At 58.2% G+C, this 20,480-nt stretch overlaps 1 protein-coding gene across 1 annotated transcript; it reads right to left on the reverse strand.

Moving 5' to 3' along the window:
• Positions 1-1,391: 1,391 nt before the first annotated feature.
• On the reverse strand, positions 1,392-7,536 carry MVD (mevalonate diphosphate decarboxylase). The gene is made up of 10 exons (XM_007468435.1): positions 7,444-7,536; positions 5,352-5,422; positions 4,845-4,959; positions 4,408-4,554; positions 3,452-3,651; positions 3,289-3,363; positions 2,973-3,191; positions 2,696-2,811; positions 1,789-1,897; positions 1,392-1,472 (listed from the first exon to the last, which is right to left on the reverse strand). Exons 1-10 carry the CDS (start codon positions 7,511-7,513, stop codon positions 1,392-1,394), a joined length of 1,203 nt encoding a protein of 400 aa, XP_007468497.1. The 5' UTR covers positions 7,514-7,536.
• Positions 7,537-20,480: the final 12,944 nt, after the last annotated feature.

Consider the following 20,480-nt stretch of genomic DNA (forward strand, 5'->3'; position numbering starts at 1 on the left):
CGTCCCCCACCCCCCCGCCACGAGAGCCTGGGACCTGGAGCTCAGGAAGGGGCCCTACCCAGCCGGCCCAGGCCTTCCCCCGTGCAAACCCAGCCAGCTCGGCCGCAGTGGTCTCGGGGCTTCAAGCCGGGACCCCTGAGCCTCGTGCGGATCCCTCCCCGGAGGTCAGCGCAGGCCCAGCCTCTGCCTCATCCGGCCCTGGGCTAGTGCAGGTGTGAACAGGTGTGGCCTCTGCAGGCAGCCCTTTGCTCAGAGACTAACTTGGGAGGGGTGGTGCTGAAAGTGTGGGAAGCCTCTGAGAAATTCCGGAGTGCAGGGGTGCTGGGCCTGTCCGCTCTCACCTCCCTCCTCTGACCCCTGCTTCAGGGTCAAGGTCAGAGTGCTCAGATGCCCTTCCCCTCCTCACCCCAGCTGGATTAGGACAATGGGGAGGGATGCGAAAGGTGAGGTCGCTCAGGTCAGGGGAATGGAGACGCTCACTTGGAGCGAGGGCTCTGGTCACGCAGACCCACAGCTTCGGGCTGAGTAGGGGCTCATGCCCCAAAGACGCTTCCCACCTCCCTTCCTGGACGGAGCTTAGAGCCAGGCCCAAACCGCGTCCCCAGCCTGTCAGCCTGAGTGATCATGTCCACCACGGTGGTGGCAACGGCCATGGGGCAGGGTCAGCTTAGCACCCCATATGTGGCTGGGCAACAGAGGGCGAGCTGGGGGCAGAAGTCGAGTCCCCAGCCCCATCTCCCGCCGTGCCCTCCCAGCCCCCTCGGTGAGCTCTGCCTGGACCAGGAGAAAGCATGCTCGTTGAACTGCCTTTACTGCGGCCTTGGCGCTGCTCCCCGGTCCCCACAGACCCCAAAAGACACTGGTCTTTTTGTGAAGACACCCTGTACCCACTCGGGGGCCTGGGCTCAGGGTCAGGCGGAGCACTTCATGGGGGTGTCCTGAGGTCGCACCCTGTGCAGTGACCCGTGCTCCAGCTCCGAGAGGGGACCCCTGACACGCCGTCATCTCCAGTGGTCAAGCTGCTGTTGGGGGCAGTGGAAGTGACCCCCGAGTTCAGGGCTAGAGCCCTTTATTGGCGATGCACTGGCAGCTCCCCACTGGCCGGCTCGGTCCCCCAGTGCTTGGATCTGGAACCAGGCTCCCATCTCAGCAAGGTGCTGGGCGCAGGTCGGGGAAAGGTGAGGCACCTGGGGGCCCCGCTCCTGACCGCCTGGGCACCTGCAGGCGTCATCCCACTGTCCAACTCGGCCACAGCACACTGCCCGGCCCGGAGCCAGGCGGCCACCCACAAATCCCAACAAGCGCGGCCGGGCAGCCGCCACACCCAGTTCCCAGTCCCAGCAAAGCGGCCCCTTCTCCCAGCGGCGGCCAGGGCTCCGTCGAGGAGGCGGTCAGGCGGCTGCCTTTGGCAGACCATCGGGACCCAGGAGGTGAGCGCCAGGGTCATCCAGGACTTGAGGCCCGGGTCCCACCTAGGGGGTTGAGGAATCAACGTCAGGGCAGGTGACAGGGAGCGACTTCCTTCCAGGAAGTGCCGGGCCCAGGGACCAATCCTCCAGCACAGCCTCGGTCCCTCCGGGCAGACCTGGGGTGGTCGGTAGAGGCCAAGGCCTGGGTGCACAGGTCACGGGTCTGGGAATTGGATGGATGTGGTGGAAATCCCGGCCCTGCCACTCGAGCAGGGGCCCTGATCTGTTCTGGGGGTCCCCACATTCCAGCCCCACCTTCCCCTCCCCTCAGCCTGGGGCTGAGCCCGCAGGGCACGTGCGGTGCGCGGCCAGGACTCACCTGAGTGGCAATGATGTATTTGATGCCGCCGGGGGTGGGGTCCATACCCAGCGCAGCCTTAAGCTCATCCGAGAGCGGGACAGGCTCCACGGGCAGCCCCTTCAGAAACCTAGGAGACAAGGCAGGACTGGACGGGGAGTGCAGGGATGGGGCATGTGCGGAACAAGCAGATCCAGGACGGAACACGAAGCGGTCGCCGGGGGCTGGGGGGTCGTGACTACCGACGGAGTCGGGGCCTCTGGGGCTGACGGACAAGGGTGCCCAGCATGTTCTTAATGCCCCGGGCTGTACACCTCAAAGTGCTTAAATGGTGGCTTTACGTTACGAGCATTCACCAGGCACACAGACGCTGAGAGGGAAGGCCGAGGGCCTGGCACCGTCACTGAGGGGAGGGTTTCGGGAAACCTCCACGAGGCTTTGGTGCCGCCTCTCACCCTGGCCCACGGCTGCTGCTGCGCACGTTGGGGGACACGGCTTAAGAAGAAAAGGCCTCAGCTGACGCTCGGGTTGGTGCTTAAACCTACAAACCACCCCCAGGGTGACCAGGGCGATGAGTCCTCGGTCGTGGGGCCGGTCCCCCGTGGTGTGGAAGGTAGCATATCCGGCTCTTCCCACCAGAAGTGGCACCACCCCCTCTAGGTGACAGATCAAAGGGCCCCACCCACACTTCCCGCGCCCCTAGTGGGCAGGCGTCCCCTCACTGAGAACTGGGTCCCTTAAACAGCGGCGAGGAAGAAATCCAGACGCCCTGCCGTCACAGGAGCTGCAGGCGGCACGTGCGTGCCCCCGGGGCTGGACCGAGCGGAGTAGCGTCCGCGGTCACAGAGAGGCACACGTGGGACACACCGCCTGTGGTCCCACAGGTCCCTGCCTGCCATGGCCTCCCGGGAGGGGGCCCACAACTCACTTGTCTCCGTTCGACTCGGGGGGGAAGCTGTGCCTCACGGCAGCCGCAAACTCGGCCACAGTGTCGTCCAGGGTGAAGATCACAGCGTTGGCACCCGCGTCAAACGTGTATGCCACCTGGAGACACGAGGTCCGACCGGCTCAGACCAGCTCCCAGGGCCTGCAGGCCACCCACTCGAGACGAGGGTGGGGGGTCGTGCAACCAACACGAGAGCGAGAGGGAGCTGCGGCCCCCAGGGAAGGGCTCATGGCCCGGCGCGCCCCGGCCCCGCACCTGCCTTGGTCTGCCCGTGGTGTGCGTTGAAGAGGTGAACCAGGTGGATGACGCGCCGGGACGTGTCGCTCAGGTAGGAGATGGGCGGGAAGGTGTCCATGCAGGTGGCATGGAACTGGTTGCTGTCCTTCATGGTCAACTGGCCAAAGGCCTGGAAGTCGCGCTCCCTGATGCAGCGGGTCATCTCGGCCATGCGTGCCGGCACCAGCGCCTCGGCCCGGAACTGCAAGGCAGGTGGCCGCTCCGTGAGCCGAGCAGAGCCACAGGGCCCGGCTTCCAAGCGCCCTGGGAGCCACCCGCCCAGCCGGCCGCGGCCTCACCCTGAGCAGGGCGCTGGTCTCCACGCTGGTCTGCATGCCCACCGTGCTGCCCGTCGGCTTCCTCTCGGTGCTCACCTGCGGCGAGGGAGGGAGATGTGCGCCACGCCCGCGGCCCCAGGAGCTGCGGAGGCCCTCCCACCCCCAGCTTGGCCCTCCGGCTCACCACGAGGACGAGGACACGGAGCTCCGGCCAGTGTGACTCGGGGGCCACCTGACGGGCGATGCTGTCCTTCCCATCGGCCCGCTCCCCCATCTGCCACTCCACGAAGCCGCCGTACAGGCTGCGGCAGGCGCTGCCCGAGCCCCTGCGGGCCACTTCTGACAGGTCGCTCTCCACGCCATAGACCTGGGCCAGGGCGTAGGCTGCAGGCAGTGATGGGGGCAGGGAGGCTCAGACAGGCTGCAGGGGCGCCGGCCTGTGCTCAGTGCCACAGGAGGGGGGCACCCGGGGGATGGAGGCTCGGCCCCCAGCTCCACGGCTGGCATCCAGCACCCACGTGCTCACGCACTCACCCTCCGCAGGGGGCTCTGGCGGGAGGCCTGTGTGCCGAGGGGCCGGAGAAAGCTTCTCTGAGAAGCTCTGAGGGGTGCTGTTTGGGGCAGGGCCCAACGCACAGAGGGCAAAAAGTGTGCGTGCACGCCTGGGGCTGCTGGCAGCGCTGGGCACAGGGCCAGACTTGGTCAAGGGTCTGATGCCAGGATGCGGACCTGGGGGTCCACGAGGCAGGCCGTCTGCCCCCGATGCAGCCTGGCTCACTGGTCTCAGGCTACGTGGAGGACGTGACTCAGCTGCCCACCTCTGTGGTAAGTGCCTTTGCCCCCAGGTCGGGGGTGGGGGTCCCTGTTGGAGAGTGAGCCAACAGAGGGGAGGGCAGAGCAGAGATCCAGAGGGAGAGATGGGTTCCCAGTAGGCCGTCCGAGAGCCTGGAGCTGGCCACAGCCCTTGGGATTCTGCTATGTAAGCCAAGAAGTCGACCCCACTTAGTTTAAGCCAGTTTGAGGGGCGTTCCATCACGCACAAGGTCCTATACGCGGAGCTCAGCATTCAGACATGTGACACAGCTGAGGCCACGGCCCTATGCCCGGGGCACAGCACTGGGACCCATCCGGGGCACCCACCTAGGCAGGCGTAGCCTGCCGCTGAGGAGGCCAGGCCCGCGCCCGTGGGGAAATTGTTCACCGAGGCCACGTGCACCTTGTAGCTGAGGCTGAGGGGCAGCGGGTCCTCGTGGCCGTCGCTCCTCCGCTTGCGGGCCAGGCGACGGACTACGGGGACAGGAGACAGCGCCTTGGGTAAGCACGGCGGGGACCGGCCTCTGTCCGAGCTCCGCATGCAGACCTCCTTCTCGGGAGACCCCAGGCCCCAGGCCCCAGGCCCGGACCCAGCTGTGCTGACGGGTGTCCGCGGCCCCTGGGGCGTGGGAGGTACAGGGGGTGGGGTGGGGGGTGGCGGCGGCAGCGCCTTCTGTGCACTCGGACCCGCCCAGCGCGAGGAAGGGGCACAGGGGAAGGAGCGGGCCTGGCCTGACCCCAGCATCCCCAGGGCCCCCACTCACTCTCCCTCAGGCAGGCCTGGAGGCGCGGCTGCCCCACATCCTCCTCCCGGCCGTTTAGCCAAATTCGGTCCTCTGTGAAGTCCCTGTTGATGGCGGCCGTTGTGGTGGTTTTTAACTGGGAAAGAAAGTGCAGGGCCTCCTGGGTGGCGGGCATCGGCCAAGCACCCCTCTCTGTGGGGGCCTCTCCGGCCCTGGTCCCTCCTGGGCGCCCACTCAGGGCAGTGGCCTTGCTGGAGGTGGAGGCCAAGGCGGGCCGGGCTCAGGCGGTGGGAGCACCCCATGGGCATCCACTACCCAAGGCGTGGCCCATGCTCCCATCTCCTGGCAGAGAATGCAGGGCAGGGACCTCCTAGGAGGGGGCCAGGCGTGTGCATGCCTGTGCGCTGAGCACTCCTCACAGCGGGTGATGCGACGCACAGTGTTCGTTGGCTGGGGATTCACTGCCACCATCTGTTAACAAAGGTTTTGTAAATATTTTTTCGGTGTGTATTGCCAGCCCAGGCTCACCTGATCCTGGTGCAACGTGACACTCAGAGAGGAGTTGATGGGCAGGATCAGCTCCTCGTCTCGCTTTCCCCCTGGAACACATGGCCCACGGCAAAGCCAGTCAGTGTCCCAGCCCAGCAGACTGGCGCACTGTTGCTCCCGCCCACCAACGCCCCACCCCTTCCCACCCCCACTGCCACCCCACAGCTCCCCAGCTGCCTGGACCCTGCTGTCTCACTGCACAATCTAAGTCCTCTTCCTGCTGTGCCCCCGCCTTCAGGAAACCCTCCTGGATTGCTCCCCCACTTCACTTAGCTCCCGAGAGCAGGGCTGGACCCCTTGCTTCAGTGCTTCTGTTTCGTCTTTGACTCACTCAACAAATAGCCTTGGAGTGCCTACCAGGTTCTGAGTGCTCTGATTATAAGGCCCTTGCCTTTTCCTCCCAAACAGAAGGAGCCCCAGTTACTGAAAACTCTTCAAATCTCCCTGTTCGTACCCCCTAGAGACAGCATTCCCCCCACTTCCGCTGAGCACTTCCACTCCTGTCATATCACAGCAAACACAGGAAACCTTCCAGAAAGTCCAAAATTTCAAATCCATTGTTAGGCACTGGTGCTGAGCTTTTGTGCAGGGTCTTTGGCGTGGCAGACAGTTACGGGACACAAGAAAGACGAATACTGGTAGGTAGTACAGGAAAGTCCAGAAGGATCCCCCATAAACACGCCCAACTGGTTTCTGACAAAAGTGCAAAAGCAGTTCCTCGGATGAGGCACAGCCTCTTCCGAAAAGACTGCTGGGTCACTGGACATCACCACTGAGCAGAGCTGAGCCCCACAGCTCAGACCTTGGACAAAAAAAATCACTCAGAATGAATCAGACTTAGATTTCAAACGTAAAACCCTAAAACTTTTAGGAAAAAACATAAACAGTCTTCAGGACGTAGGACTAGGAAAGACGTCTCTGACTTGGTACCAAGGATGGAGAAGATGACCCACTGGGCCCTTTTAACAACTTCAGCCCCTTTGAAAGACCCTGTCAGGAGGATGGAGAGAGAAGCCACACGGTGGGAGAAAATATCTGCAAACCACACATCCAGCAAGAATTAGTATCTAAAATACAAAGCGAACTTTCAAAACTCAACGGTAAAAAGCAGACAATTCAGTTAGAATGTGGACGAAAGTCCTAAAGAGACATTTCACGTAAGACTCTCAGAAGGCAAGCAAATGAGCACTGGGAAAGCTGTTCAACATCACTGAGCGGCAGGAGAACAGAAATTAAAGCCACGGTGAGATGTTACCACACACCCATCAGAATGGCTAAAATAACAGCTGGTGACAACACCGCATGCGGAAAAGCTGGATCACACCTACATTATATGTTGTTGGTAGGGATGAAAAATGGTACAGCCACGCAGGAAAAGTTTGTTTCTTTCAAAAACCAAACATGCAACCACCCTATGGCCCAGCAACTGTACTCCGGGCCATTTATGCAGAAAAATGAAAACTTATGGTCACACAAAAACCTGTACAGAAAAGTTTACGGCAGCTTTATTCATAATTGACCCAAACTGGAAACAGCCCAGCTGCCTTGAAAGGGCATATGGCCAAGCAAACTGTGGCCCCTCTACGCTGGGAACGGAACAGGAGGGAAGAACTGACTCCAAGATTCACCCGGGCGACTCTCCAGAAACTAGTGAGCAAGGAGAGCGAATCCCAGGAGCATTCCTGAGACCAGAACAAGACAGACACGGAGAGCAGGTCGAGGTGGCAGAGTGGGCGTGACCATGGGAGCCAAGCCCCCGCGGGGACGCGCGTCCTGTGTGGACTGTGTCTCCCTGTGTCTAGTCCCGCGGGGACGGACGTCCCGTAAGGACAGTGCCCCCAGGTGTCCCGGCTGCAGGTGGTGCCCAGCTCCGCGATCGCACTGCCCTGCCGGGTGGAGGGCGCGGCGGGTCCTCACACCTGTACGCGGACACACAACCTCATCTAGACGAGGGCCCAGCCCACCTGCCGCGGGCGGAGGACCCGGTCCACCGCCCAAAACGGCCCCTCGGAGCCTCAGTTTCCCCGTCCGCAGGGCCCCCACATCCCGCGCCCCGAGGCCCGCCACTCACAGTACTTGATGACCGCGATGTTGACCGGCGCGGTGCAGGTCACCACCTCGAGCCGCTTCTCCGAGGCCATGGCCGAAAAACCAGCGCGACCCCAGCTCCCGGCAGCAGGCCTTTCCGACCCGCGCCGCAGCCAGCCCTGCGATTGGTCCGCGTCGCCCCACCTGCTCGCGTGCCGCCCAATCAGCGGCGGGCCCTGTCCACGGTCCACCTCTCAGCCAATGAGCGGGATCGGACGATGGACTGCCGACGCCGAGCCCGCCCCCGCGGGCCAGCGGACGCGCTCCGGCTCTGCGCAGGCGCGGGGATCTGTCCCAACGCGGTGTCCGCGCAGGCGCCGGCTCTGCGCAGGCGCGGGGTTTGCGCAGGCGCGTGGCGGCGGCCTTACCGGTAGCGCGCGGGTCCCTGAGGCGGAAGACTCGGCGTGAAAGCTGCTCTCAGCTCGGTGGGACGCGGGCCCCGCAGCCCGGGGTTCCCATAGACTCCCCACCCCCTGGTTCCTGGGTGGCGGGCTGCTAAGGGAGGAGCTCCTTCGGAGATAGGTGCTTACAAACCCCGCTCCCCCTTTTTTAAGCTCCATTTAAGCAAGGATTCTTTTTTCCTGGTTGAAATGGGTTGCCACATTTATATTGACTCTTTTATTGCTGTAAAATGTACCGTTTTAACCACTTTTAAGCGTGCAGTTCTGTGCCATTAAGTATCTTTATGTCGCTGGGCAACCATGCCCATCCTCCATCTCCGGAACGTTTTCATTTTCTTAAACTGGAACTCTATTCCTTACACAGTAACTCCCAATTTCCCCCTTCCCTTTGTAAAAATTTATTTTTAGCTTTAAAGTGATTCAGGTGTCAGTGAAGATAGGAGTATGTGGTATAAATTCTCCCACTCTGGGGGCTGCCCCCCCATTTCTGTTCCTGAAAGTATCAGCAAATAGCTTTCTTCCCCTTCGGTGTTTCTTGGAGATCATCCCCGATGATCTAGACTTGCCATAACTTGTCCACCGTGTCCCCTGTTGGTTGACAGTCGGGTTGTTACCAATTTTTGGACACAAGCTGCTTTTTTGTGCAAGTGTGAGTTCTTCTGTTGGAGAAATCCCTGGAATTGGCATTGCTGGGCCCAGCAGGATGTGCCTAAAGTAACGTTGATAGCTCTTGGCAAGTTCCCTCTGGAAGTTCCATTGATCATTGAAGCCCAGCCACCAAAGTAAGGGAGCCCGAACCTTCCCCAGCACGGTGGCTCCCCCTCTGCCTGACACGTGAAAAATGGTGTCTCACTGCCGTTTACAGCTGTGTTTCTGATGGTTGTTATTTTAAGGTTTTCTTGGAATCACTTTTCGGTTTTATGCAAAGCCACTGAAACTTCTTTGAAGAGTTGCTGGTGGATTGCTGTGGACAGCGGTCGCGGTGTGTTCTGTGAGCCACAGGAGAAAGGTCACCCGTGAACCTCAGTGATTTATGCTCTGCCGTGGTAGTGATGTGAGGGACAGCACAGACGTTCGTGAGACATCTGTTTTGCGCCAGGTACTGTGCTAGGTGCTCCACCCTACATCATCCGGGTAACTTCAGTTTTATGGTTTATAATTTAAGTATTTACTATAGAGTGAATGTGTCACCCCAGATTCGTGTGTTGAAACCTAACCCGCCAGTGTGATGGCGTTAGGAGGGGGGCCTCTGGGGGTGATGAGGTCATGGGGATGGAGCCCTCATAAAAGAGACCCCTCACCCCTTCCTCCAGGTGAGGAAACAGCAGGAAGACACCACCCGTGAACCTGGAAGGGGCTCTCACCAGACACTGAATCTGCCAGCACCTTGATCTCGGACTTCCAGCCTCCAGAACTGTGAGAGCTCAGTGGTAGTTGTTTAAGCTGCCAGCCTGTGGTGGTGTTTGCCATAGCATCCTGAACAGACTGAGACGGTACTACGTATACGTGATTTAGAGAGTGAATTACCAGATCCCCTTCTATACCCCCCGCCCAGGTTCCAGCTCACCAAAGGCAGCCACTTTTAAATCTCTTATATTTCTCCATGTTTCTAAATAATCTGCTGCTTTTCCCTCTTTCTTTCTCTTTTTCCTTTATTTCCATTTTCGATGGTGTCTGTTGATTATCACTAAGTAGGAATGAGGAATTCTCTTCCAACCCCACCGCAGTCCTTCCTCCCCCATACAGTTAAATGTTCTCAGTGTTATGATGGTGTAAACCATGTTCACGGTTGAACATGTAGGCATAAATGCCTGACTGTGTGCATGTGGCCAAAGGGCCCCTTATGTAGTGGGGAATCTTGAACAAACAAGCCCCCTGAAAGAGGGCTGGACGTAGACCCCCAGGCTGACACAGTGAGCCCCACGTCTCCCGAATGGTCAGTCTACATGCGTGTATAAGGTAAACTCATGATAGGGCCTCTATTTTCTGTTTTTTTGTTTTGTTTTGTTTTTTGGTCAGAGAGGTGCAGGTTAATGCCTGTTGCGTCATGGTGAGGGTGATAAACCAGACGGAGAAACTTGAAGGCACGTGTCCACACGTTCTGATTTGCTCCATTGAAACGTGTTTCACAGGAGTGGTGGTAGGTGCAGGGCGAACGGAGTCAGCTTGAATTGTCAAGGTCGAGGGGCAGCAGCGAAGCCTGGAGCATCTCCCATAGTCCTCAGATGTCCTGTCTTGTTTCAAAGCATTTTTTTTTTTTAATGTGGTAAAATATACGTAACGTAAAATTTACCACCTTAACCATTTTCAAGCGTGCAGTTCAGTGGCAATCGGGGCACTCAACGTTGTTGTGCAGCCATCACCACCATCATCTCCAGAGCTCTCTGATCTTCCCAAACTGAGACTCTGTCCCCACTGAATACTGACTGCCCACCGCTCCTCCAGCCCCTGGCAGCCACCCTTCTACTGTCTGTGTCTGAATTTGTCCACTCCAGGGGCCTCATGTAAGTGGAATCCTATAGGATCTGTCCCTATGTGTCTGGCTTATGTCACTGAGCATAATGTTCTCAGGGTTCATCCACGTGGTAGCAGGTGCCAGAAATTTCCTTCCTTTTTAAGGCTGAGTGATAATATTCCATTGTGTGGACGGGCCACGTTTTGCTTATCCATTTATCCATCAATGGATATTTGTGGTGCTTCTGCCTCTTGGCTGTTGTGAGTAATGCTGCTGTGAACGTGGGTGTCAAACATCCCTTAAAGTTCCTGCTTTCAGTTCTTTGGGGTAGAATTGCCCAGTGGTAGAATTGCTGGCTAACATGGTAGTTCTGTGTTTAATGTTTTGAGGAACCGCCAGTCTGCTTTCCACGCCCCTGCACCATCTTACATCCCCACCAACAGTCACAAGCTTCCCGTTTCTCTGTGTCCCCACTGACCCTTGTTCTTTTCTTTTCTTCTCTTTTTGTGGTAGCCATCCTAAGGGCTGTCAAGTGTGAACTGGTGTCTCATTGTGGTTTGATGTGCATTCTCAGGTTTCCTTTTATTTGTGGTGATTTCTCAGTGTTGAGAGAGCATGTGGGATGGCGTTTCTCAGACGTTGGCATGCGTACCAGTCACCCAGGGAGTGTGCTGCAAGGCAGGTTCTGAGTCAGGAGGTCTGGGAGTCTGCCTGTGTAGCCAGCGCCCCAGGTGTCGGCAGAAGCTGCTGGGTGAGGGCCACGCTGTGAGTAGCAAAGACAGATAACGCAGTGCCCAGGGGCCCTGCAGTCAGGCCAACCCAGCGTGGGGGTAACTTTCTTAGCCGCAGAGAGCGTGTTTCCTACAGCAGAGCAGTGCTCCCTGAAGGGACTTAATGGATGGGAGGTGACTTGAAAAGATGATATGTGTTTGTACGTAGATTTTTCTTTATTGCCATTTCGTTTCAATTCAGTCCACTCTGGAGATCCTCAGCAGCGAGGTTATTCTGGAACCGGGGACGTGTGAAACACCAGGGAGTTGAGGCAGTGGGAGATGGAAAGGGAGGGAGTCTCCTCTCCCCGGGGGAGATTACCTTGTTGGGGGAGGATTCGGTGCTTACAGAAAAGGTGACATTGCAGAGGTGATGAGGTGCAGGCAGACTCCACCACGAGGTGGGACACGTGGGTGATGCGCACGGTGTGGTCCAGGGCAAGCGAACGGTAGAGGAGCCGGGGGGGCGGAGCCGGGGGGGCGGGGGCACCGCGGAGTGGTGCTGGTTGGGGGGACGTTCTGGCGGTGGAGGCGGTGGAAGCGACTGAGCGGGAGAACGTCGTCCCTCCAGGAGGAAGCGCCTCTCTCCAGGCCAAGCCAGCAGCCAGGCGGCAGCCAGACCCTCGTGTGTGCTGGCGCGAGCACCCATTCAGAGCGAGAAGGGCCAGTGCCCCGGATTTCACTCCCCACCTCGCTTCTCATTGTCCTCTCCGTCACCGTCTGAAGTCCCATGGGACTTCTCATCTTGAAGGGCTTGAGCTCGGCGACCTCTAAAGGCCCAGGACTCTGACCCTGCGCCCGCACAGCGAGCCCGTCTCCGTGGGTCCCGGCACTGGCTCGAGGCTTTTCTGCAGAGGACGGGGTGGCAGACACCATTGGCTTTCTGCATCTTCCACCTCGGCCGCCACGACCTGCCTTTGCTGTGGCAGATCCAGAGCAGCCGTAGAAAACGAGCAAGTGACACGGACACGGAGGTGTGAATCTCAGAGAATTTTCAGGCCACAAAGTCTTCTTTTGATTTTGTTGGTATTTTTTTTACAGTGGTACAATATACATAACACAAAATTTCCGTTTTAACTGTGTTTAAGTATTTAGTTTTAAGAGCATTCACGTTGTGGTGCAGCCATCCGCCTCCAGAACTTTCTCACCGTCTTAAACTGAGACTCTGTCCCCGTTAAACACTGACTCCCCGGCCCTCACAGCCACCATCTACTTTCTGTCACTCTGACTTTGACTCTTTTACGTCCCCATGTCAGTGGAATCATATAGGACATGCCTTTTTGTGTCTAGTTTATTTCACTGTGCATCGTGTCCTCAGGGTTCACCTGGGTGGCGAGAGTCATGGTTTCCTTCCTTTTTATTGCTGAGCAACGTTCCGTTGTACAGATGGACCACACTTTATTCATCCATCAGTGGACACTGGGCTGCTTCCACCTCTTGACCATTGTGAATGATGCTGCTGTGTCTTTTTTTTTTTTAATATTTATTTATTGATTTGGCTGCGCCGGGTCTTAGTTGTGGCACGTGGGCTCCTTAGTTGCGGCATGCGGACTCTTAGTTGCGGCGTGCGTGTGGGATCTAGTTCCCTGACCAGGGATTGAACCTGGGCCCCCTGCATTGGGAGCACGGAGTCTTAGCCACTGGACCACCAGGGAAGTCCCTGCTACGTCTTTTGCTTTTCTTTGATATAAGCATCCTCAGCTGTCCAAAACAGGTCGGGAGGGCTCGGTTTGGCCCCTGGCCATGGCTCACTGACCCTGCTCTCAAGCAAAACGGTCCCAAATCCCATTCTGTGCTTCTCTTTGCCTTGCCTTGTAAGTATCCAGGAACCGCCCAGGCTCACCAGCCATCCCCATCTAGAGAAAACGGATCTCGGTGGAGTGGCCCAAGGGCTGAGGGCTGTCTGGGTCTGCAGGGAGGACAGTCCCGCCCCCACGTCGGCTGGACCATGTCCTGGTCATCACTGCAGGGGACGCCCGCCCTACCCTTTTCTTCTTGATAACTTTTTTCCCCCCAGAGCCATTGTTTCTGGGTAAAAATTTTCCTGTTCATTGAGGAATATTTGATGCACATAAAATAATACAGGTCACGTGGTCATTTAAAGCGTCAAAAAATGAAGCCCTAGCCTCTTCCGCTTACTTGGAGAACTCCGACCAGTTTCCCCAGGTGCCTGGTGCGTCTCCCATCCTGGTCCACTCGCAGATGCGAGGAGGCGGGGACCCTGCTTTCTGCGAGGTCTTGTCCCCGCCCAGCACTTCCTGTGTCTGAGCCTAGCCCTTCTCATAGTTATGTCTCTAAGGACCCCTGACTCTTCCTTATAGGATGAATCAAGCATCAAGATGACCCAGCTGCAGGGGACCCGCTGGCATCCTGGGCAGCTGAGGATGACCGAGTAGTGGGGTTGATAGCAGAAATGGAGAAACAGAGCTCAGTTCACGCTCCATGCGGAGACTCGTGGGAGGTCACCCCGGCCTTCACACTTTCAGGCTTTTCAAAACCACCTTCCATTGTCTCCCTCTTGAGGGAAGAGCTGTGTCACTGTCTAATAATCACAGGACGGAAGGTTCTGAAGCCTTCAGAGTCCTTCGAAACTTGGCTAAGTTGTGCGTGCTCCTCTGGTCATTCACAAACTTTCGTTGGGGTCCTCCTCCAGCAGGTGCTGTATCGGGTGAGGGGGGAGGTTGGCAACCTCCTTGTGGAGGTGAGACAGCTTCTAAAAATTGAACAAAGGGGACTTCCCTGGTGGTCCAGCGGTTAAGACTCCGCACTCCCAACGCAGGGGGCCCAGGTTTGGTCCCTAGTCGGGGAGCTAGATCCCACGTGCCGCAACTAAAGATCCTGCGTGCCACAGCTAAGGCTTGGCGCGGTCAAATAAATAAATAAGTATTTAAAAAAAAAAAAGACTGAACAAAAACACAGCAGAGAGAGTGGCACGGGAGACCACAGGTGACAGCGGTGGGTCGCCGGGAGATGCAAATATATGCTGTGGTCCCATGGGCGTGGCGACAGCCTGGAGGACGATGTGATTGTAACTGTGTCTTGAGAGCAAAGCCAGTCGGTGACATGGATGCATTGGAGCGAGGACTGTCTGTGGCCAGGGAGACCTCTAAAAGGTCACCGCGGTGGTCTGTGACACTGTCCTCTTCTGTGACGTAGGCTAAAGAGATAAACTGTCACAGACAGTGAGAGGCTGGAATGGAAGGTCTGGACCAGCCGGGGAGTGGCAGCGAACAGAGTCTGAGGCCTGGAGGAGTGAAATGGGAAGAAAGCATAGGGTGTGTCGAGGGCCCAGGGCTGGAGACAGAGGGAGGGCAATCATGGCAGATTCCACCCATAAAAATTCTAGAAAGTGCCATCGAATCTGTAGTGACAGAAAGCAGATCAGTGGTTCCTGAGCGGGTGGGGTGGGTGGATTAGGAAGGGGCAAGAGAAAGCTTCCTGGGGGTGGATATGTCTCTTCCGTCGATGGGGGGGCGATGGTGTCACAGGTGCTCATCACACGTGGACGCCTGCGTACGTGCAAGTGACCGTACGCCAGCTACATCTCAGTGAAGCAGGTTGATCGTGCCGGATTTTCTGTGAGGCGCAGGTGGATGATTTTGAACTGAAGGGCGCAGAGCAGGTCGGGGAGGGTTCTCGCTGTCGTGTGAGGATGGCGCGCTCGTGGTGGCGGAGGCGGTGTCTTTGCCAGCTGCTCATCTGAACGTACTTGCCTTCCGTCTTGGAAACGAGCGGGCAGCGCGGGAAGGAGATCCACAAGTGGGGGTGACGCTGCACCTGGGGGGGGCGTGGCGTGGCTGGTGAGCCCCATCCCCTCCTCCTGCTCGCGCCTCTTTTTTCTTTTCACGTATGGATTTTAAATTAATTAATTTATTTATTTGGCTGCGTGCGGTCTTAGTGGCAGCACGTGGAATCTTTGTTGCGGCACGCGGCATCTTTCATTGCAGTACGTGGGCCCATCTTTGCAAGGTGCAGGCCTCTCTCTAGTTTTGGCGTGCAGTCTCCAGAGCATGCAGCCTCAGTAATTGTGGCGTGCGGACTCTCTAGGCTCTCTAGTTGTGGCGCGTGAGCTCTAGAGCACGCCGGTTTAGTTACTCCTCGGCATGTGGGATCTTAGTTCCCCGACCAGGGATCGAACCCACGTCCCCTGCGTTGGAAGGCATATTCTTAACCACTGGACCGCCAGCTAAGTTCCTCGCGTCTGACGTTTGCATCTCCGTCCTTGAATATAGGCCCAGCGCACGTATGCACATGTTCAAGAAGCATGAGTTTCAGGAGTGTCGCCTGAGTGCAGGGCCTCCTGCGGGGCCTGATGCCATCGTGAAGAGACCCAGAGGCCCTGTTTCCGCCAGCACCATCGCCTGAGCCCTAACCTCGTCCGTCTGCATGGCCCCTGCTCCCCCCGTACGGAAATGAGTGACGTTTTCCCAGGAGCAGCTCGCTCTACCCTGGATCCCACTCCCAGCTGCCGTGTCTGACCCGAGTTTGGATCTCTGCTCTGCCATTGGCCAGTGGGCCGCTCACAATCCCAGCCTCTGTGCACTCCCATTCCCTACAGAATCCTTTCTCTTGGAGCCTGTTGGGAGGTGACACAGCTGGCAGGGAGCCAGCATCACCCTGGAGGCCCCGTGTTTGGACATGGAATCTTTACAGAGGGGATCAAACTAAAATGAAGCCAGTAGGTAACCCTGATGACTGGGGAGATAAGAAAATAGGACCCAGGGCTTCCCTGGTGGCGCAGTGGTCGAGAGTCCGCCTGCCGATGCCCTGGTCCGGGAAGATCCCACGTGCCGCGGAGCGGCTGGGGCCGTGAGCCATGGCCGCCGAGCCCGCGCGTCCGGAGCCTGTGCTCCGCAACGGGAGAGGCCGCAACAGTGAGAGGCCCGCGTACTGCAAAAGAAAAAAAAAGAAAATAGGACCCAGACACATAGGGGGATGACCACGTGAGGAACTGGGGAGAAGCCGGCCTCGGGAGGAGCCGCCCTGCCGACCCCTGGATCTGGGACGTCCGGTCTCCAGGACGCTGAGACAGGAAAGGTGTGTGTTAAGCCGCCGGGCTTGTGTACTTTGTCATGGGTTATAACACACCAGTTCCCCAGATCTTAGGAGCAAAGGCACAGAGCAGGCTGCTCTGCATGTGTAACTGTGGCTGTTAACAGGGACCCTCTGGGGGCTCTTCAGCGGCCCCAGGGTTATCCCCGCTCTTGCAGGTGTTTGGCGAATCTTGAGAGGTGCCTTCCGGCCGCATCTGCCAGCGTCTTGTTGCCGGGCTTCCCGTGAGAGGTTTACGGTTCCAACAGAAGCGCTTAAGGTCTCACTGAGACCCAGGGCGCTGGGCTCCCGGAGGCAGGGTGCGGAGGGCTGTTCACCAGGGGCTGCGGGCTGCCTACCTGCCTTGAGCCCCCAAGCCCGGCTCGCAGCAGCCCATGTCAGCCCTCCTGTGGACCAGGCGCTCCAACCTCCCTTTCCTCTTTCTCCTCAGCTTCTCTCTCTGGTTCCCCAAAGCCCGGCCAGCTCGGGACGGTGAGCGTCTCCCGCCGCTCTCCTTGCTTCAGCCCATCGCCCTCTGCCTGCCCTTCTCCCCCCCCACCAGGCGTGGGAGGGGATCCGCCTCCCACGTGGGTTCCAGGGCTCCCCTTCCTGCACGTCCGCCGCCCTCTGACCGTCTCACCCCACGCCCTGGCCCTGGGTCAAAAACGTATCTGCTCTCCTGATCTGGCGCCTTATTTGTGGTTTCCAAGTGAAAGGAAAGCTCAGAATTGCTTACTGAGCATCAGTGTGGTTTAGGAGCCAAGACTACAGGCTCTGGCGCCAGAAATCCCAGCCCTGCCATGGATACGCCGTGAGACTTTGGACAAGCTGCTTGGGCCCTCTGTGCCAGCGTCCTCCCTCACAGGGATAAAGCCGTGAGAGGGGTCGTGTCGGCGCCATGCCATGTCCATCCGCAGTAACTGTTGATTATTGTCGGTCCCCAAAGAAGCTCTCAGGTGAGTGCAGTCGCCCTTCAGAAGAAACTGTTCATTAAATCAGGAGTAAATAACGCAGCCTCTGTAGCTTCCAGTTTTCTGAAACGAGGGCTCCAAACACGGCGTCGTCTACTGTATGCACGAGGCTGGGAAGCCTCGCCAGCTGGGGTGGACAGCTGGCATCCCGCCCACACTCCTTGGCCTCCCTGTTCGAGCCAACCACTGTGGAAAGTATTTCCCTCATCAGGGGACACGTACACCCAGCTTACCTGCTTGCAAACACCCGCACATGTGGTCCTGCAGCCCAGCTGCCGCTGTAACTAGATCTGGGGCTTGATCCATGCAGCCTGGATAAGCCCAGGAGGCTGCTTGCCGGGCCTCCTGGGGCTGACGACGGTTATTACGTTTGTGCTAAGCAGAACAGACCCCTATCCAAGGGCGGGAAAAAGCCGCGATTGTGAGACAAGCCCCAGAGTTGGATCGAAGGGGCAAGAAAGTCTGGTTTAGACCAAGGCTCGCCCTGTTCCCTCTTTATTTCCCCATTCCCTCGGTGTTTGTTCAGGGCCTGTCCCGGATCAGATAGAGGTTAGGCACGTGGGATGCAGAGGCTGCCGCCACGTTGGGGGTTCGTGGGAGAAAGTGGCCTCGTGTGCGATGCTAAGGGTGACAGGCTTGAACTTGAGACTGCGGGGCAGGCAGCCTGTCTGAGGCCAGAACGGCACAAGCTGAGGAGGTTGTGGAGCCGCCCTTGGGGTGCAGGATGCAGGCTGAATGGGAGATGGCAGCAGGAGCCGGGGGGATCCTTCCACTGTCGGCCTGGGAGATGGCCATGAAGGTCGAGGTGAAGATGCTGGTCTGAGAAGGCCTGAGAGGTGCAAGCTGGCTGACTGTGGGGTGGGGAAGGTGAGTACAGGGCCCGTCTCTCGTGATGCACGTGTGAGGAAACTACATGGCCTCGGAGAGTCATTTCAGGAGTCAGTGGATAAAGCAGGAAACACGTCAGGGCAGAGCTACCCCAGTGACCGGTGGGTGGATGGCTCCCGGGAGCGGCGGACCCACCTCCCAGCTCCTCCCCGGGCGGCCCACCTGCCACTCCGGCCCTGAGGGCTCACGTTCACACTCGAGGGTCCCGGGTAGGGTCGGGGGTTCCCACGCCCGCCCAGATGATTAAGGGCCCCAGAGAGCTAGTTTGTGTGGAGGCTTCCATCTGTTTTTACCCACTTCGGAAGTTAAATTTGCTGAATTCGTTTACTAAGTTCATTTAAAATGATCAGTGATAAACCCATCGTGTGTTAACGTTTTGTGAACAATAGCCATTTTCTGAAGCAAAGTTGTAGTGTGGAGAGTGGTGGTGTTTTGCATCTTTGCGAGTGTCCACGTGTGGCCCCGTGGACGTCTGTGGCCAGGCTGTCCCCTCAGCCTCCTCCTTCTGACGCTTTGGCTGATGTGTGGGAAGGAAACCTAGCCGTGTGGCGGGGACACGCTGGAACCACTTTCGGACGACGTGGCTCTTGTTTGAAAGCACCAGAACTCTGCCAGTTCTGCTGTGATCCTGGCGCCAGCAGTGAGCTTCCCGCAGTCTGCTCCGCTGGCTTCCCTGGTCTGTCTGGTGCTTTGCGTCTTTGGTCCAGGCGGGGCTTTGTGACATCCGCATCGGTCATTTGGAAGATACTGCTTCACTGACTACACAGAGCTTCCAAATGCTGACGTTTCTTTTTTTTAATATATAAATCTATTTATTTATTTTTGGCTGCGTTGGGTCTTTGCCGCTGCGCGCGGGCTTTCTCTAGTTGCGGCGAGCGGGCGCTGGTCTTCATTGTGGTGCCCGGGCTTCTCATTGCGGTGGCTTCTCTTGTTGGGAGCACAGGCTCTAGGCACGCGGGCTTCAGTAGTTGTGGCACGTGGGCTTCAGTAGTTGTGGCTCAGCGGCTCTAGAGCGCAGGCTCAGTCGTTGTGGCACACGGGCTTAGTTGCTCTGTGGCATGTGGGATCTTCCTGGACCAGGGCTCAAACCCGTGTCCCCTGCACTGGCAGGCGGATTCTTAACGACTGGGCCACCAGGGAAGTCCCTGACATGTTTCATTTTATCGTATGAAAAGTCAGAAAAGTCTTTAAGATTGGGAAATTGCCAAGCTTTTACGGAAGACGGACATTTCCAAAATTGCCATTTTCTCTTGAAAGCGCAAGTGCTATCGTTGGCAGTAAATACTGTCCGTCCTCCCTGAAGTGGCAGGCTCACTGATCCTTTTCTGAGAAGCCATCTGCAAGGACTGTGGTCGAGGTGACCCTGCACACCTCACACGGCAGGTCCCCCTCCAGTGGCAGTGGAGGGCCGCGCACACTCCTCGCATCTCCACTCAGAACGTCACAGGGACCAGGACTCAGGATGGAGGACGTCCTGAAGCTGCACTGCTTTGCGTGAGCGTGTGGTGGTGAACTTGGGTGCCTCGGTCTGTGCAGAGCTGCCAGCGGTGCAGCCCCCTGCTTTTGCACCGTCGATGTTGTGAGGAATGTAACGAGTCTCCCTTAGCGTGGCCCCCTGGACAGGGGTCTGCAGGCCATCTGTGAGAACTACTCTGCTGGAGGAGGAGGGAGACGACCCCGGGGGTGAGCGGAGCCACTGGGACGGCGGGCCACGCCTCCCTGATGCCCAGCAGGGTCACCCCGACTGTCCTCAGTCTCAGCCTCTTTCTGGCCGGTTCAGAGCAGCTGCATGTCAGAGGTCACACTGCAGCATTCACAGAGAGCCCCCTGTGACTCCATGACCTGCCTTCCCTACTGCAGTACAGGTGTCACTGTGTCCTGGGCCCCAGGCCTGTTCCCGGGGGAAGGAAAGGGGGCAGGTGTTTGAGCTGGGAGCGAGGCTGAGGTGATTCCGCCTCTTCCTGAGGACCAGTTACAGGTGATCCTTATAGGGGACAGAAGCAGCCCTGGGGGGCAGAGGTGTGGGGAGGGGGGGGCCTGGGCAGAGCTGGCTGTGAAACCCTGGGTGGTGCGGAGCGCTGACTGGCGCCTGGGAGGACGGTCTCCATTCCACATGATACCCAAAGATGGCCCGTGCTCACCCAGCAGGATGGACCCTGGTGGGAGCCCCGCCCTCACACCTTCTGCCCTCCTGTCCGTCAGCGCTCCCCAGCGCCCTGCTGGCACCTGAGGACACCCCGGGCAGCTGCCAGACCATCTCTTGGGCAGCTCGGCTTGGGCTGGGGGGTGGGCAGCTGGGAGGAGAGGTTTCCTGGAGCCAGAACTTGGCGGTCAAGAAATGGACGTAGAGTCTGGGAGGGGTTAAAGGTCGAGGGTCTCCCTCGAGGTAGCGATCATATTTTATGTCTGGTGTGCTACGTGTCTTCCTCTGCTGCTGTGTCTCCCGGGCCCCTCCTGAATTCTGGAACAGAGGGTAGCCCACTTCCCTCTGCTCGGAAGCAGAA

Source organism: Lipotes vexillifer, unplaced genomic scaffold (assembly GCF_000442215.2).
Source record: "Lipotes vexillifer unplaced genomic scaffold, Lipotes_vexillifer_v1.1 scaffold23, whole genome shotgun sequence".
NCBI classification, from domain to species: domain Eukaryota; kingdom Metazoa; phylum Chordata; class Mammalia; order Artiodactyla; family Lipotidae; genus Lipotes; species Lipotes vexillifer.